This window comes from Dermacentor albipictus, chromosome 10 (assembly GCF_038994185.2).
Source record: "Dermacentor albipictus isolate Rhodes 1998 colony chromosome 10, USDA_Dalb.pri_finalv2, whole genome shotgun sequence".
Classification (NCBI taxonomy): Eukaryota; Metazoa; Arthropoda; class Arachnida; order Ixodida; family Ixodidae; genus Dermacentor; species Dermacentor albipictus.
Window position 1 is genome coordinate 36494802 of NC_091830.1, and position 18060 is coordinate 36512861.

Genomic DNA, 18060 nt, shown 5'->3' on the forward strand with positions numbered 1-18060 from the left:
GTAATTTTTTTATGTAATTTAGTTGAAGATGTAATTGTTCTTTATATACAGTGAACAAAAAATCATGCATGCATGCATGCATGCATACATGCATACATACATGCATACATGCATACATGCATACATGCATACATGCATACATACATGCATACATACATGCATACATACATACATACATGCATGCATACATGCATACATGCATACATGCATACATGCATGCATACATACATACATACATACATACATACATACATACATACATACATACATACATACATACATACATACATACATACATACATACATACATACATACATACATACATACATACATACATACAAAGAGGAATATTGAGAACATACAAGATGGCACAATTGGATCACCTGAATTAATGTTTACTTCCCGTTATTCTGTGAAATGTGCGCAAATTGAACCGATATTTTTTACCTTGTGCATCCCCATTTTCTTCCTTAGTTCCTTATTGAAACTAAACCACCGCCGTGATAACTAGCAGACGCAAAGGATATCTCAGACAGTTTCCCTATTGGTTCCGTGACGCGTAACGATGCAATCATCCAGTCATCGAAGTATGCACTCCCTCGAGCCCTTGCCTTCATGTAGCTCCTTCGGCGCATGCAAGGGCACGTGATCTGCGGAACCAGCGCTCCTGAGTCAATTACCTCGCCTCAAATGCCCCCAGGACGTCGCCCCGGCTTCACGTCTAGACTGAGACACCGTATCTTCACCCGGCCTCGTCGAGATGAACCAATTTGATGCTCTCCGTTACGTCACACAGCAATGGGCGTGTCCTCGGTGTCGTCGACACCGCAACCCCGAGTGCCCATGAAGTTTTGCGCAACGGTTGGAAATGGGCACGGGGCGTCAAGATGCCAAGTGGATTGCTGAACCTTTTCACAGTTGTTGCGGCGAGAACGCGGTGTTAGCACGAGCGGTTCGTCAGCCTCGTGTCGTAACGTGGTATTCCGGTGAATCGCCAGTCGACCATGAAGTTCTCGCGTCGTTAACCCCCATAACCCTGCGACAGATCTATGTAACTTCTCTAAAACGGTTGCTTAGCGAGCGTCGATAACGCTACATGAACTCATGGGAAGATCTGGAGCTTAAAAACAAACTTGCCATTCGAATTTTTTTTTTCATAAATTCATAGCCTTCTCGATACAGTTTCGACATCACATAACAGACAAGGTGTGGAAGTGGTGAAATGTTGCCCGAAGGGCGAAGCAGTAGCTGTGTCAATAATGCACGAAAATTCTACACAAAGGAGGCCTCGTAGCATGATCGGGCGCATAAACTGGAGTAAACATTTTCCTTCCTAACTTGCATAAGAAATGCCTTAAATGCATACAGCAGGACTGACTGCTGGTCTAGCTGGTGTTCCGATATAATTACGGGAGTTTAGCGCAAATGATTACACGGACAGAAAAGAACAAGGTGGACAGGGACAAGTGCTACTAGGACCTGTTTGTTCACACGCCATACCGATATTTGCACTATTGCGCATGCGCACCGTCCCGTCATCGCATAGCGAGGAAGGACACTGCGGCACAAGGCTCCCGCGTATCAAAGAACGGGCAGCACGAATCCGCACTCAGTCGCATGCATGCTTACTGAAGCTTCGCTAATGCAAATAGAGACATTCCCTTTGATAAAAAATGCCCCCAAAGCGAATGCAGCGGACCTTCTTTAGTAAATCACGTAAATAAATTTACTAAATGACCAAGAACACTCACGGTCCCAACGGTGGCTTGATGAGGAGCGCCGGTAGCCGGGAGAGTACGTGCATCTCCGAGCGCGGACGTTCCACGCTGCCGCTCCCTTTTCTTTTTGCCGTTTCGCTGTGCCAAACCGCCGAAACGAGGCAGACTACGCGACCTTCAAAGCACATGGTGCGCTGGACTAGAGCGCGCATCAAGTCAAGCATTCAAGCATTCAAGCCGTGCAGTCAAGAATTCCCGGCTTGACTGCCCGCTCTTGCTGTTGCGTTTACATGCTCGTACAGCTCACGTGACCGCCAAAACGCGGTGTGCCAGGCCGCTCACGCACCCTCGCACGTAGGAAAAGGGACGTATTCTGCGATGATCACTTTCGGAGATAGAATTGCCGCCAGACGCACGCTCATTGGCTGGTTGAGGAAAATCGGATGAGCTGATTGGCTTGTCGAGCACTACGTTACGAGAAGGTTATAGTATAGCCGAAGTGATCGTCACAGAATGCGTCTACAGGATGGTGACGGTGGAATGCGAGCGCGTCTCTTGTGTCCATATATTCGGTCCTCAACGAAAAAAAAACGGCACTTCCGCCAGAAAGGAGGAGTGCTGACAGAGATAACACGGTGTACTTTTGCATAGCGAATCACGGTGGTGGCGACTCCGACGGGAGAAATTTGCTGTCGCAACGAAATGAGAAAAAATTCAAAAATCTTGCAAAATATAAACAGATTTTGTCGGAGCCAGCTCTGCGTGGTAAGGTTAGAATCTCCGGTAAGTTAACGATTGGAGCAAATATCATGAGTGCTTAGGTGTGAATGCTTAAAAAATGGCTAAAGGTTAGAGAAAAAAGAAACCTACATACAAGACCATTCCGTAGAATGTTCACGACAATGCGTAGTAAAACCAGCACTCGTGGGGGACACGCTGAGGCGTTACCTTTGGCAAGAAACCTTAGCAGCGGTCCAAGGTCAGAGAAAGCAATGATTGTAGGAAGGAAACATGGCCCAGTTAAGCGCTTTTCTTGCGTTTCGTAAAATGGCAGAACCTTCCCAAATTTTTGCTGCGTGATGTTTTGAAAACTCACAAAGGCGCTTGTTTCGAGGCGTTCTAAATGTAGTCTGCCTTTCGGAAGTTGTGAATCCGCAATTTGGTTCGTGGATCGAACTTTTCTTTCTGTCTCTATTTTAACGTGTGTAACGTGGCAGCGTTAAAGGGCCGCAGAAAATCTGGTGTCGGTGTCGGAGGAGTTGTCCGTGAGCGAAAATTTCCTTATATATTCAGCTATATGTGTGTGTCACACCTTGGTATATGACATGCGGTATATGTGGATTATATAGCCACACCATTCTATCATTAAAATTGCTCATACCTTGTCTTACATTCTTGACAATGTTATTCCTCTGAACTTTCAGAATGACAGCCCGCAGACAAATGTCAGGAAACAAAACACCTACAACGCATGCCTTTATGTTAAACCTTGTCTGACCTAAATATTAAAAGTTCGATACATTAAGCAAAGTTTGAAAATGCTGTAATTTTATTGGTGCGGCTCTGCACTACCTCCGGGATCCGCGCACGCGAGGGGCCGCGTTTCTACCCGAAAGCTCGCCTTCGTGCATAGCGCTCGAAGCCAGCGTTTCCCGGTAAACATCACGGTTCCATAAACTGCAGTTGCTCAGGAAGCGTGAGAAGCAGTCACCAATCTTTGCATGCTATCACGGTCCAAATTTAAAACCAAAGCTTAAGCGTTCCCCAAGTTTCTTGTGCTGTATTGACATGCTTACGAGTTGAGACTAAGCTTTGAAAGAATATAAACTGCTTTATGTTATCGCAACGCTAAGCCATGAAATTTCCAACCAAACTTTGATTTCTGCGTAGGGGTAGCCCACCAATACTGTACTTTGTTGACTTGAAACTTCGGCGACACTAATTTTGAACACTCTTCTGTTTAGTCCTGTGTTTAACACTCCTCTGTTTTGTTTGAAAATAAGATCGTGGCCCTCTAGAAAGCAGGAATAATGCCAGTTGCATGCAAGCGCTGTTGTTCCGCGATGTTTTGCAATCCCAGTTAAGTAAACGAGATAAAATATAATCTTTTTAGTAATTATGAATACATCGGGTCTCCCGGCAGTGATCACCGCTTTGAAAACAACTGCAAATGTCGTCACGTTGAAATAGTTTTCCGACGCGAAAGCAACTACGACGAGCTTTTGAGTTTAAAGAGCACAGTACTGCTACGAAAATATTGACAGGACAGGGAGTTAGCTTCTCGCATTCGGTAGAAATACGCTTTCATGAGGCGTGTGTCGTTGAGTGCGGCCGTGTTGTACAAGACCGCCGTCAAACTTGCCGATGGAATCACAACAATTTGCCATCATGCACGGAATGTATATTTCGTGTGGTTGATTAACGTCACTTCGCTCGGAAATCTGCAAGACTCCAGCTTGGTTGAGAGCTTAGAGGAACTTCTCCAGGAAAGCATTGGAGCCGGGTTTGTTCCTAGGATTAGGACCAATTTTTATTCATTTGCGAAACTTTCTTTCGGAGAAACTCGTATTGGGTTTCCTCTTTATCTAGAGAGATATAAGACCGCAACAGAGACACGGAGGTTAACCAGAGGATCTCTGTGGTTTGCTACCATTTACCGGGGAAGGAAAAAGTGCGCGGTATGAAAACAGAAAAAGAAGAAAGAAGAGAAACAGGAAGCAAGCTATGGAACAATCAACAATGTAGAACTGTTTCTCTGAATGCTCTAACACAATCCAAGGCAATCGAGGTGAAACGTAGTCCTAAACCATGTATATGTTGCGCAGAGATAAAAAATGCCACAGTGTGCCCTCATAGTTTGTCGCACAACTGTTTCCATTGTAGATTCGTGTTGCTATGGATTGATGCCAGTATTTTGCGACTCTTCCTTCACCCTGCGGCAGTCCGCAGAACCGATTTGTCAATCTGCCTCTGTGAAGCCAGTGGCTTGATTGGCCTTCAGTGACGTACTCGAAATCAGCAACTTAGTACATATGCTCGTACTTCACGCGGGAGACTATGCTTTCGCCGTGAATGCAAGGGTGAACAAAGTGTTTGCAGGAACAGACGGAGAAACGGTCAAGAGTGCGCTTTGGCGACCATGAAATGATGACGTGACGCTTGTCGCAGTAAATCAGTGAGGAATAAAACCTCTGCGCAACGTAGATTATGCAAAACGTCCGAGTTAAAAGAAAAACCCAAGAGGTGAAATTTTGTTAGAAACACTTTCTTTACCGTGCTCGAAGCTGCGGCCAGGGCTACGCCGACACACTGCGAATAATAAATAATTTTCCTTCGCAGAACATGCATAATATATGCTTTTGAACAATTAGTGAAGCTTCATTGTCGGACCAGCTGCCTCAAGAAGCGTGGCAACGCTGCACCACTTCTCTTGAAGTAATGTGAAAGCGTTGAAAAAGAAATTGCATTCGCTCTGCCGTAAAGGTAGTTTTTCCTGATGAACGTGCCCCGAAAGTAGAGGGTGTAATCACTGGGAATAATTTAGGAGCTGAAAAACGTTGGAAGAGGAAGATTTCGCAACCTTGTGGACCTTGTGCTCACGCTGTGCTAATACAGTCTCCGGAAAACCACTACCAAAGAGATGCAAATGAACACGTCCAGACGAAAATAAAATAAAATAAAATAAAAGGATCGCTAGACCGAAGATGAGCATAATTCAATTGCATTAGGACGTGCGCCCGTAGATACGCTGGCTTGGAACAGAAACTATAAGGGCTGAAGGAAAGGACCGAATGCTGCGGTGCCGAGGTCGGGGTTTCATACGCAAATAGTACGGGGGGCTAAATACTTTGAACGTAGTTGAAGCTCTGCGCCTTCTGCGTGTAAGGTAAGCTAACCACAGCAGTAGCATAGTGAAAAGGTGAACAATTAACGTAGTTCAAAAATTTATCGAATTGTTGCTTCGCACCGTTTCGGCTATAGCGCGGGCGTCGTACAGCAGCTTTGAAGTTTAGCCAGTTTAAAACGGTGTCTACTGAATCACCCCCCCCCCTCCCCACCCCACCCCAAAGAAGAAGAGGTCGCAATTCCCCAGGCCGGCGAAGCATCGATTGCGATAGCAAATTATTAGATAGCTATACGAAGTAGGGATAGTAGTCTTATCGGCCGCATCACATTCGCTTACTAAGTGAATTAACAATTATAGATCGTGCAAGAGCGACTGAATGAGGACGTAGAAAGATACAGGCATACAGCGACAGCGCTGTCTCTGCGTGTGTGCTCACGGTCCGCAAAGCCGCGCCCTAAGCATCAGCCGCACAAGCAAGAAGAACGCCCTCCTCCCTCGCTTCACCACCATGCCTCGCTTGCGACAGGAGAGGGTGCGCTTCCGGCCCGGCTTCCAGGCTCGCGCACGAGATATTGAGCAGCTTTCACCGGCTCACTCACGCAAGCTGTCACTCGCACATACAGCGTACGGCGCGCGGTGACGATTTTATGGCCCTTGGACTTTGTATGGGATCTCACGGCTGCAGTGACGGTGACGCCGCTGCAGAAATGTGCCTGGAGTGCGCATATGATTATATTACACAATTATATTACAGATACTCAAATTCTGACCTGTCGCCCGACGAGTTTAACCACTTGGAGGAGGCGCGAAGACGCCCTGTCAACTAATTAAACTTAGCGGTTCAAGCACCACAGATCTGTGTGCGAGGTAACTCAACAAAAGTAGTAATAAAAACATTAGAATTTAATATAGTTGAGCCTCCCGTCGAACTGTCATTCAGCCACCGGCAACTGGCTTGCGCTGCAATGTACTCAGTCTGAAGCCAGTGAAGGCATGTAGACAATCTTTAGCCGTTTATAAGTCACCTGTGGTTTGTTGGTACAATTTATTCAGAATTAGTTTCTTTTGATCTTCCACATTCTTCTTCTTTTCTATTTTTTTCTCCTTCATGTCTATTAAACCCTTCATATGAAGTCGCAAGCCTTGCACACAACAGATCATACAGCTTCAACTTGGAATAAACTCGTTCTCTCCATCTTTTCCCAATCGACTTACAACGTTGTCTAGGGAGTCGCCAAACAGGGGGTTGAAATTATGGACATGCGCATCTCGCCGTGTAGGCACGTTCTGTCTCGTTGACGTTTTTTGAGCCAATAGAGTGGACTTCGACAGAAAAAAAAGAACAAAGGGCGCAGGTTTAGGGCGCTGGAATTAGGGCAGGAATTAGGGCAGTTATTAGGGCGCAGGTTTGGACGAGTTGGTTCTGCCTCACTGTGATTAGAATGATGGTGCTCCTCCTAACGGACTTTTCTTGTACTTGATTTTAAAGACTGCAACAAATTCTCTGTTGTCTGTTGAACGCTTATGCGCCACGCTCCTCCAGCTTTCAATAGAATAAGCGCCAAAAAATGACAGCACACAAGAAGAAAACCAGACAGGACAAGGCGCTACTTGCAACTGTTTATTGAAATGACAAGTGGCTGATTATATAGCCATGAGGAGAGGAGAATGAAAAAAGAGGGACACTGAATACTCGAATGCGCACGTGCGAGAACACTGAAGATATAGGGAATCACGCTTAATCTAACAATTCAAGTATTCAGTGTCCTTAATCAGTTAATCAAGTATTCAGTGTCCCTCTTTTTTCATTCTCCTCTCCTCATGGCTATATAATCAGCCACTTGTGATTTCAATAAACAGTTGCAAGTAGCGCCTCGTCCTGTCTGGTTTTCTTCTTGTGTGCTGTCATTTTTTGGCGCTTATTCTATTGAAAGCTATGCACCAACTAGCCCCACAACGTGTTTTACTCCTGCAGCTCCTTGTCGCCGTTCACTTCGTGCTGCCGCTATAATGTACCAAACGAACTATGATAAAAGACATGGCGACTTTCTCCACGCACAGCTCCATTATTTAAAGAGGCATTAGTTGATTGATTGATTGACTTTCTCTAATTGTTGTCCTGAAGAAGCTCTGGGCGTATGAGGGACACCGAAAAGGAGGGCTCCGGGAATTACTTATGGCCACCTGGGTTTCCTTAAGGGACTCTAAATAGAAACATTAAGTCGAGCTTCACCGGCAGTTTATTCCCTCAGCAGTTTACCGCCGTTTTCGGTCTGACAGTAACGTCGCTTTGTTGCTTGGGGAAATCGCCGCCGAAGGTCCCGTTGTTGCTGCTAGATTTGGACCGCCCACGCCAAATAGAAAGAGTTCACATCATCTCACCACGGCCTCCCTCCATTATCGCTCTCGGCGAATCGTCCTGCGCTGACGTCATACGAGAGGTACCGTAGTCAACAACAGGTGGCGCCACATCGATTTTTGCGTTTTATTTTTTTTTTCCTTTTTGTTTGCAAACACTCTGTTGTCGCTACGAACGACGAATTCGTTTTTTCTACGCAAGCCTATTCTTTCAATATAGCTCGACCTAGTATTTTCTTTTATTGTCAAGTTAACTAGCACCTAACTCTAAGTACACATTATTTTTGCTTTGCTCCTGCAATTGAGATGCACGCGCACCGGTCAAGCATTCAACCCACGACCTCCTTCTCTCCCACAGAGCGCCGTAGCCAGTGAGCTGCCGCGGGGAATACGTTAATGCCAAGTAGCCCTGTAAAAAAAATAAAGAAAAACTAATACTCGTTTATTTCACGACGGCGCCCTGATGACACAACGGCTTTGAGGCCTAATGTTTTGCGAAGGCTATCTTCCCCCACCATGTCAGGGCACCCGTCAAAAAGAAACCTGGACAACCCGTACGCAACCGAGGGTAACAGGGTCGCCATATCCGTGCTTTCAGGCTCTTTCGAAAGAGCCCACGTCGAACCCGGGATAGCGTTGACTAATAAATATTGATGGTTTTCGGCCGGAGACAAGAGACTCGTCCCGTTCGCTGGCACAAGTTGATTTTGTTGTGTTTTTTTTTCCCTTTGGCGAGTTAGGTCATTTGCGGTTCAGTGATTTCTCGACACTCTGGGAGGCCTTTGCAGCTTTCTTTTTTATTTCGTAGTTGTCTAGCTTCGAATGAAGATGCGGTCGCCTGTCGTGAAATGTGCATTAGAGTGAACCATGCTTGTTCCCAATAAGTAAAACGCGACCAGTGGTGGAGGAGGGTTAAAGGAGGAGAGAACATGCCTGAGAATGCAGGCTTCGCACAAGAAAGAACCCGTCGCGTTATGAAAACAGTTGTATGGCAGATTTTCTTACCTTCCAATTTTTAAAACACCACAGTGCACTTCTGGAAAATGAAAGAAGGTTATCGAAAAAAATTATTGCTTGACATAGCAAGAAATTCCAATAAATAACCTAAAGAAAATTACTGTATATGATAAGAAGTTCATCTTGAAATGGTCCCTAGGTGACCCGTGTAACTCTACGAGACGGTTTTGTGCTTCTTCGTAGAATGAAAAACATTTTACTTGCTTATCACTCAAAAATTTATTTAGAGCATTTATTTTTTGCTTATTTTCAGCATAGTTTGGGTCCCTTCGACACCCAGATTCCCAAAACTATGAATGGTTGTTGTCGAGCAATAAAAAAAATATGAATACCGAAAGCGACAGGGTGAACCTCTTCTATTAGTGCTACCTTAATTAATAGACTGCTGACTCAGTTACGCCTCCTTCAAAGTGAAAACATAAGACATAAAGGTGTGTTACACAATACCATGGTACATGGCGCAGCAGAGCAGTGCATAAAATATGAGACGTATAGTAGACAAATAGGAAAGGTAAAGTTACCTAACATAATGCAAACTAGCACAGCAGAGTGGTCTATAAAATATGGGACATACATTGCTTATATATGACAGCTAAAGTCACACTATGCAACGCGAATTCCCACGATCAAGTAGGGCATAAAATACGAGACAAGAAGACACCGCAGCGCTTGTGGTGTCTTCTTGTCTCGTCCCTTGTCTACATTTTGCGCTGTTACTAGCAGGATGGAAAACTAACAAGCCTAAGCTGCTATTCAAATAAAATACGAGACGCTTATTAGGCGTATAAGGGACCTAATGAAGTTCCCATACAATACACGATAACACGAAACATAATGTGTAAAATAAGATAGACGTATACAACACGCATACGAGAGGCAAAGTTACTCTACACAATAGAAACTAGCACAGCATAAAAATATAAATAACAGGTTTGTTGCAACAGTTCACTTCTTTTCAAACCACTAACAAAATTTGCGAAGGGCGGAAGCACTGTGGCTGCGCCTAATATAATTGGAGCGTGCTTTTCCCATAATGTGAAACTCAATATCTTCAGTGCTCGCTTACATAAAAATGTACGCTAATATCGAAATCTTTGAAAGTTTGATAATAGTGGTTGTTATAAAACCTGCTTTCCCTTTGCAGACTGTCCGATACAGTTACTACATGAGAACATGAAGAAGAACGAAGGACGTTATATTTTTCAAAGGGGGGGGGGGGCGAAATGCGAAAACACCCGTGTGCTTAGATTTAGGTGCACGTTAAAGAACCCCAGGTGGTCAAAATTTCCGGAGTCCTCCACTACGGCGTGCCTCATAATCAGAAAGTGGTTTTGGCACGTAAAACCCCAAATATTATTATAAAGGGGGGGGGGGGGGTTGTTGGTTGTGAAAGTTCCGAAAATAAAATTTAAATCATTTTTGAGTTATTTCTTTTTCAGTCCCTAATAAACAAGATTGCTAAACTTCCTGAAAAAAAAAGAAAAGGAAGGAAAGTCCGACATGCTCATTTTTTGCATACAACCGCCCAAGCTTCATGATGTTCTTCCTTTCTTTCCTTTTTGAATGTATACTGCTGCGTATCTCACAAAGGACCACTTTCAGGACAACGTGCTCTTTTCTCTGCGACATGGAAAGTTTCAGGCCATGAAAATTTCACGTTGACTATATACCACTCATTCGCCTCCATTCTTACCGGTGTGGTCGACATACTATTCCATTGAATGGTTAAAGAACACTACTTAGGTTACAAGCATGACTAGCTACAGACGTTCTCCCAGCGCACACAGAGCAAATTTAGTTCGAGACCGCACCTGAAGTGCTTGTAGCAACAACCATTCTTTCCTCGAGAAATAATTACAAACAAAAAAGAGAAGCAAGAAAAAACAAGAAGGCAAATCTTGCACTTATCACGAAGGTTAACTTATTTTTAGAAAATTTCATGATTCGTCTTTTCCTAAAAACAATCTGGCCAGCCTTCCTCTGGAAAGCAAGCACCGTGAAACGCACGATGCAATGACAGCCCTTACGATGTTACGTCCAGGAAAGTAAGAAAAAGAAACTGCTTATTGGATGTGCAGGACAGCCCTCGAGCAAACACCTAAAACAGAAAGGTGAGCAGTGAATGTCTGAGGAACACGGCAGCAAAATCGAAAGCAAGGACGAAACAGCACTGTTGGGAAGAGTTTCAGAAACAGGTTTCAAAGGACGTATGAGAAGGCTGACCAGCACGAGTGAAGATCGACTGCCAAGCAAGTACCGGGAGGTAGCTGATATAATCCGACCCTCTATGATGTCACGTTCTTTAAAGTAAGAAGCAAACAAAAAAGAACGCATTTGCGGTGCAGTGCAAGCATCGAGCAAACACCTAACGCAGGAATGTAGACAATGAATGTATAACGAACAAGGCGGCAAAGTGGAAAGCAAGGACACACCAGCAGTGTTCAGAGAAGTTTGAGAAACAGGTCACAAGAAAAGGCTTAAGGTGACTGACCTGTGCTAGTGGAGAAACAAACAAAAAAGAAAGTGGATTTACGTTCCTAAGATAACGAGAATAGACGAGTAGAGGGCTAACGCAAGATGTATTGTCGTTTCGTGCTTGAGGCAAGTGCAGAACAGTCACCATTACAGAGGGTGTCGAAAACTCATTGCAAAGCCGGGAGCCCGTCTCCGGCTCTTTTCTTCTCTTACAATAAAACAAAGACGTGAACATGAAATTCTTCCCTCAGCCCCTTTTTTGTTAAAAAAAAAGCGATTGCCTTTCAACGTAGTGAATGGTGCGGTAGTTTTGAGGCACGTCAAGATAGGATCGCAGATTTGACGAGCGGCGGATTGCGTGAATTGCCGCTGAAAACGTGCGCCGCACTTCTACGCAGCGTGAGTCGTGTGAAGTTTTGAAACTTTTATTGCGTTGCGCTTGCTTACGTCACAATATTATGTGCTACAGATAGAATTAGAGTGACCCGAGTGTCTCCTCAGAGGCATCGAGGGGTAAAGCCGTCCCTTTTTATTGGTCTTACGCAATTGAAAAGAAATATTACTGTTTGCAAAATATATCGGTGAAGAACTTCACGACCGAAACGTGATTGGCGTAAGAGTGGGTTTATTTCCACCTCCAACCGATACACCATTCGTATCATATCGTGTCGCGATGTGGACTTCTTGGATAACAGCCCTCAGCAAACCAAAAAAAAAATGAAGGCAGTGACTGATTGTCACATCTCGGCTGGTGCCTTGAAGTTCAGGCGCGAATGTGGAGAGAAGAATGTTTGCTTCAAAGGTTTCATGGATAACAAACAGTTCCAGCAAGCAGATAAAAATTCAAATCGCGTTTGAAGGGATTATGTTACCCACCACATCGTTATAAGGAAGAATACAGAAAGCTGTGATCAGTGTGCTTTTGATGTATGTGCGAAATTGTCGTCGAAAATTCTTGAAAGAACAAACATCTCTCACGCGCGACATTCAGCCAATTCAGCTGCCGTGTTGGCTGTCGTCCCGTCCACTATCTTGGGTATCTGCCTATGCGTACAAGACGTGAATCAGGCCATTGCACCTCCTGTCCCGATTGCGGATGTTGAGCATGAATTTAAGCGCAGGCGTATCCAGGTACTGCGACAGGATTCGCGTGTTGAATAAACTACCGCACTTGCGACTGCTTTAGGCACCAGTGCAAGAGGTTTCCTCTTGGAACTTTCTCGAACGAAATGTGCCCCCTTGCAGCACTTGTGGATGTCGCCCACACGTATAGAACACGCGAGCATCTGTCTTACTCATGACACGACCGCAAGGTAGACCGCGAACGTGCTCTTTCACCATTCCATCCGTGTCGCACGTTCAAGCCAGTCTGCGATGTCACTGCACATAGATGAAATCGCATTTTGTAGACGCCACATGGTGGTGTTGCTGTGGCTACACAACAATATTGCCAGTGCTACTACGCAGAAGTGCTGGGAAGCGTCACATGCGGTATTTCGTGTGTGCCGAGAAAGCCGTAGACGACCTAATGAGTTCATTTTTCAAAGAAATCGAGGGCCTGTTAGGCGTGATGTGTGGCCAAAGTTTCCAACTGCTTGGTTTAATTATGGTTGAAATGAACACTGCCAGGGTACCCGTCTCCTGATTGTTCTTAGGCGTAATTTGAAGCCATTGCAAAGTTTCACAGCTGCTCCAGGTGAACTGAAGGCAGCAGCTATCTTACACTCTTATATAAATAAGTACCGCCATGTTATCGGTAATGTGCCCAGAATATTCGTAGTGTGTAGGTTAGTTAAGGACTTCGAAAATAATTACCGAGTTTAATAATCTAGGAAGGCTTTATGCGAAGAGCGCACTGTAATTCTCCACTGTTCTGGAATAAATGAACGTTGCTCCGATATGCAATTTTGACGTGGATAAGGGGCATGCTGTGGGCAACGTATGCACAAAGTTTAGGCATCTTCGCTTAGTTACAGCTTTTGTAAAAGAGATTACTTGCCCAAGTGTCCGAGAGCGTCAGAAACGCATACTTTACGAACTGTATAAAAGCTTTTTCCAACGTCATAAAAGATGCAAGCGCGCCACCTAGTCGACATTCAGTGGTAATTACGAAGAGAGAGAGAGAGAGAGGAAAGGCCGGAAGGCTAACCAGATGCACATCCGGTTTGCTACCCCGCACTGGGGGAAGGGGTTATGGGGACAAAGAGAGAGAGAGCACAGGAATTTCATTAGTGATGCGCAGGCAAAGTTTGAAGCGTGCTAGAGCATCAAGAGCGCTTCCGGCAATTATTACGAATTTCGTGAAATTGATCGCGTTGTTCTGGGCATACAATAACTGCCGTCATGATCAAAGTAGGTAGGAATGAGAGGGAGAGAGAGAAAGGGAGGAAGGGGAGGGCATTTCGGCGTTCGGCATACTATGGTCATTGTGTCAAGGCAAATTGCGCCCTTTGCTAAAATCACCTTAGTTGGGTGCTCGAAGGCACTACACGGCAGTTATTCGGACTGTTTGTGCGTGCCCCGAGAGAACTATACAATGGGGACTATGACATGGCTATGTGTTAAATGACAGCGTGGTATGCGTTAAATGAGGAGCGCGCAATTGGTAATGTGTGACTAAAATTTAACGCTTATGCCTTAATTAAGACGTCTGCCAGTAATAACTTGGAGAGCATCAAAAGCTTACTTTTATTTGGTCTACAACGGTCGCGTTATTTTGAAGAGAGTCGCTCGAATTCCAACAACAAGAACGAAACGATGACAAAACAACATCAAGAACAACAACGAATGGCAATGGTACTCGACATTTGATCATCGAGGTCAACGAACGACTGTAGCAGTACAAAGATATTATTACGATACCATCGAGCGATGCTCAAGAGACGAGCCGCCGCGAGAACGACGAAGAAGTTGGTCGGTGCCTGTGGCATGAGCGAGTGTCAGCCTGGCTGCCTGGCTCCTGTGTAAATAGCGTGTAAATAGCATCTTTCGTCTGCGTCTTTCCACACGTAACAATATGTTTAACAATCTTACTTATGAAGCTCAGGGGTAGGAAGAGCACTTAGGGCGTCCTGGCTTTCAGCCCGTGATATAAAAGTGGCTGTGTAGGTAGTGGGCCTCCCATGCTCACGTGCCGGCACGCTTGGCTGATGCATGTCTGCACCGGTGACATCGTTTTTCAAGCAACCGGTGCCCGGAACAGTGCGTGAAGCTTGCGCTGCTTCGTCGAACCTTGCTTTGCAGGCTGCCACGCTCTGCAAACCACGCGTTGCGGGGCCATCCTTAAACAAGGCAAATCCTGGAGATGGGCCGACCAACCTAATATTAAATCAGAAGCGAGCGTGCGCACGATAGCTTAGCGCGGTTATTGTTTGGGTGACGTCAATGAACTTGGTGACGCAAGTGAGCTTGCCCAAGCGAAGAATTAAAATCAAAACCAGGTGTAGTAGTCGAGCAGCTCTTTGCCTAAAAGGCACGTGAAAAGGAAACACCAAAAGCTACTATAAGTAATGGCCTTGGCTTGAATAAGTCCATAATAAAGCTTTTCAATGGTCGAGAGTACGCAGGTATACGCCCATTATCCCAGTGGGGTGATCACAGAAAGTTATGTAGTTTCCATGCACTGTGGGAATCGATGAAAGCGAAGCTTTGTGGGCTGTTTGCTTTGACTGACCATAATCATCGGTGACGTTGGCGGCGAATGTGTAATTTCTTCAGCATTGAGCCCAATACGGAGGTGCGTAACTGATGTTAAACGCTACCTTGCGTGCACCACTGCCCTTTGTCTGCGTAGCCTGGGTGTCCTCGATGCTGAGTGCCCGCCTTGGATTCATTTTGCTGGAGCGTGTCTACGTGTTCCTTCTGCATACGTCGCCAGCACGCTTTTGAGACCCCAGATCTGGCTACTGACGATTGTAATGCTTACACTATCGCAGCCCAGGCACTCGACCTCCACAACCAAGCACCTGCATTTTTGTCTAATCGAAAAGCCAACACAGCACGTGTTTTACGTATAAACTGTAAAACGCTGCCGCAGTGGTGCCGGCCAGCATGAGCGCACACGAGCGCCATCTGGTGGTGTTGCAAGGAACCCAGGGGCGTGTGTGAGCAACACCACAGTAGCAGAAGCAGCGCCCAGGAAGTTGAAAGGAGAGGCAAAGAAAGCTTCGCTTTAAAATTACGCGAAACGACTTTGTATGATCAATACCATTTAAAGCTATACTTGAGGCGCTGCTGTTACAAGGTATCGAAATTTGCTGCTCCACTATGGTAATGTGATTTCCAATTTCAACGTTTCCATTCTTTAGTGAAACTAAAGAGGTTGTGGAGACCCAACCCACATGTTGGAATCTCGAGTTACGGCATTTTCGCACCATAGCGATAACCTGCCTTCCAGTGAAGATGGCAAGACGCGGAGAACCGCATCACATGACCAACGCGACCGTGATTCGCATACTGTCACCGGGATTGACTTCCTTTTGCTAAAAAACTGCAAAAAGGGGTTGACACGCAGGCGCGCCAAACCCCCATCTTCAGGAAAGAAGGCAAGGAAAGATTCGCTTTATAAAGTTATAGTGCTCGTGACGCGTGTTTATCGCAATGAGAGTATTTGCGTATCGCTTGTTCGATTGCTAAGCAATTCGGTAGAAAATAAGGCCATCAGCGAGGACGTCTGTGAAGGTAGTTCAATTGATCGTGCTGTGCTACATGAGAACCATATTGCAAGGTGGCAGTGCAAAACGGCCATGGTTACGAAAGTCCGGGAGGGCTCGCAATGAAAACTTCGCTTTGAAAGGCCACTTTAGGTAACCTATTCTTAGGAGCACGGCTAAGCGCGGTACCAACTACAAGTTTCGCATTTAAATGCACGTAAAACGCAGAAAAACTCTAGTTAGACAAGAGCTAGGCTAGCGGTCAACACCATGAAGGAGTCGATCATTTCTCATCGCTGCTCGGAAGTCAGTCTACCTGTTTCCATCTGTGTAGGTGTGGATTATCCTGAAAATGCGATTCCACCGCGTAAAAGCAAAATAAGAAAGAAAAAGAAAGAAGGCCGGACGTGCTTTTAGTGCCTAAAAGAGGAAGTTTCTTTACGACAACAGAACCCCGATTACCATCGCGGATAAAAGCAGTCAAGCCTAAGATCATGCCGATGAGTCGTGCACTCGAACCGCCCCTCAAGGGACGACACATCGAGTGGTGTCCGATTCTTTGGCGCACTCTTTATTTCGCATCGATTACTCGTCGTGAGACCATTCGACCAGGTGACCGAGTGCGTGAGCTAGGCAGTCGAATGGAAACACCCCCCTCCCCCCTTCCCCCTCCCTCGAAACGATTCGCATTAAGGTAGCGTGCATGCGTTTCTTTTTTTTTCGGAGAAGACCCCGCGGGTTTTCTATCTCCGGCTACCTGCGATCGATCTGACCCTGTAACTGCGCTAAAAGTGTCATTGCACCCGGGCTTCTCTCAGTTTCGCATTAAGGACGCTGCAAAACCTAGCACGTGTCCTATGTTCGTTTTGGAGTTGCACGGAGGTCCCGAACTCTTAGTTCAGTGTGAATGGTCACTCGGTCGCCATGCTCCACTTCCAACAGGAAAACTTTGCGTACATTGATCGGTGGATAAGTGAACGGGTGGCGGTGCGTGAAAATTGTCCAGGGATCTCGAGTACTGAGAAGATAGATGCGGCTGCCGTTTTGCTCTCGTAGCTGTCTCGAAGCAGTTGCTAATGGGGTTGCTCAGGGACCTTGCCGCTTTCTTTTATTCCTTCTCTACTTGTAAGGCATTTATGGTGGGGTGAGCCAAGAACTCAGAGGCGGCGTGAAAGTTGCAGGAGAACTAAGTTGCAGACGTGATCCGTGGGGAGTTGGCAACTTTCCGAAGTCATCAGAGAGATGCAGATGACACCAAAGTTTCTTCTTGCCTTATTCTGTTCTGTCTCTGCGCAATACTGCAGCCACAACTAGCGTGAAAGAGAGAGAGAGAGGGAGAAAGAGAGAAAAAATAAAGGTGAAGCAAGGAGGTTAGCTAATAGTATTGCGTGGTATAATAAAGATGCGAACCGTTTCTGCAGAACCATCACGGTACTAGTGCGCGAATTTCACGTCCAATGTTATAACACATCGAGTTATTTTTCAAACTACAACGGTAGATCCAGCACCACGAAGGCACCGCGCAACAGAAGAAATGTCACAGTGTATGAAGCAGTATGTTGCGGATGTAATAGGCGAGGAAAAAAATTCACCGACGATTACGATTCTCCCTAATGTGAAATTTGGGCGCGGCTGTATATGTGTTTTCATTTCACGATACATTGGCTGGCGCGGAAAAGCTGTCTCGTGCGGCACTTCGCGAGTGGAGCGAAGTGTGGCGCTACTGCCTCACTAATTGGGATCTCGCGAGAGGCAGCCTTTGGGTCACACGTGGGTACGGTCCACAGGAGCCACCGCAGACAAACGCCCGCTATTGCAGAGCGTCGTTTGCATTCAGGTGACGGGCGCTACTCTTGTGCCATATTGTAGTCATCGTCGCCGCAAGGCCCATCTTGGGCGGCACAACGCATTGCTTCTCACGCTGTCGCCATACCCTCATCCTTCGCTTTCTGCTTCATGGTTCTGCTGCACCCTCCTACTCTGCTTTCCTGA

The 18060-nt window shown here is 45.8% G+C and overlaps 2 protein-coding genes across 2 annotated transcripts in view; one reads left to right on the forward strand and one right to left on the reverse strand.

The window, feature by feature from the left end:
• LOC135911901 (5'-3' exonuclease PLD3-like) overlaps positions 1–2033 on the reverse strand; it is a 355720-nt gene extending 353687 nt beyond the window's left edge. The window contains exon 1 of the mRNA XM_070526974.1: positions 1753–2033. Coding sequence (XP_070383075.1) covers positions 1753–1943 — 191 coding nt within the window. The 5' untranslated portion in view covers positions 1944–2033. The remainder of the gene's footprint in view (positions 1–1752) is intronic.
• The window catches only part of LOC135911899 (IDLSRF-like peptide), a 150485-nt gene that overhangs the window by 54886 nt on the left and 77539 nt on the right, over positions 1–18060 (forward strand). The window lies entirely within an intron of this gene.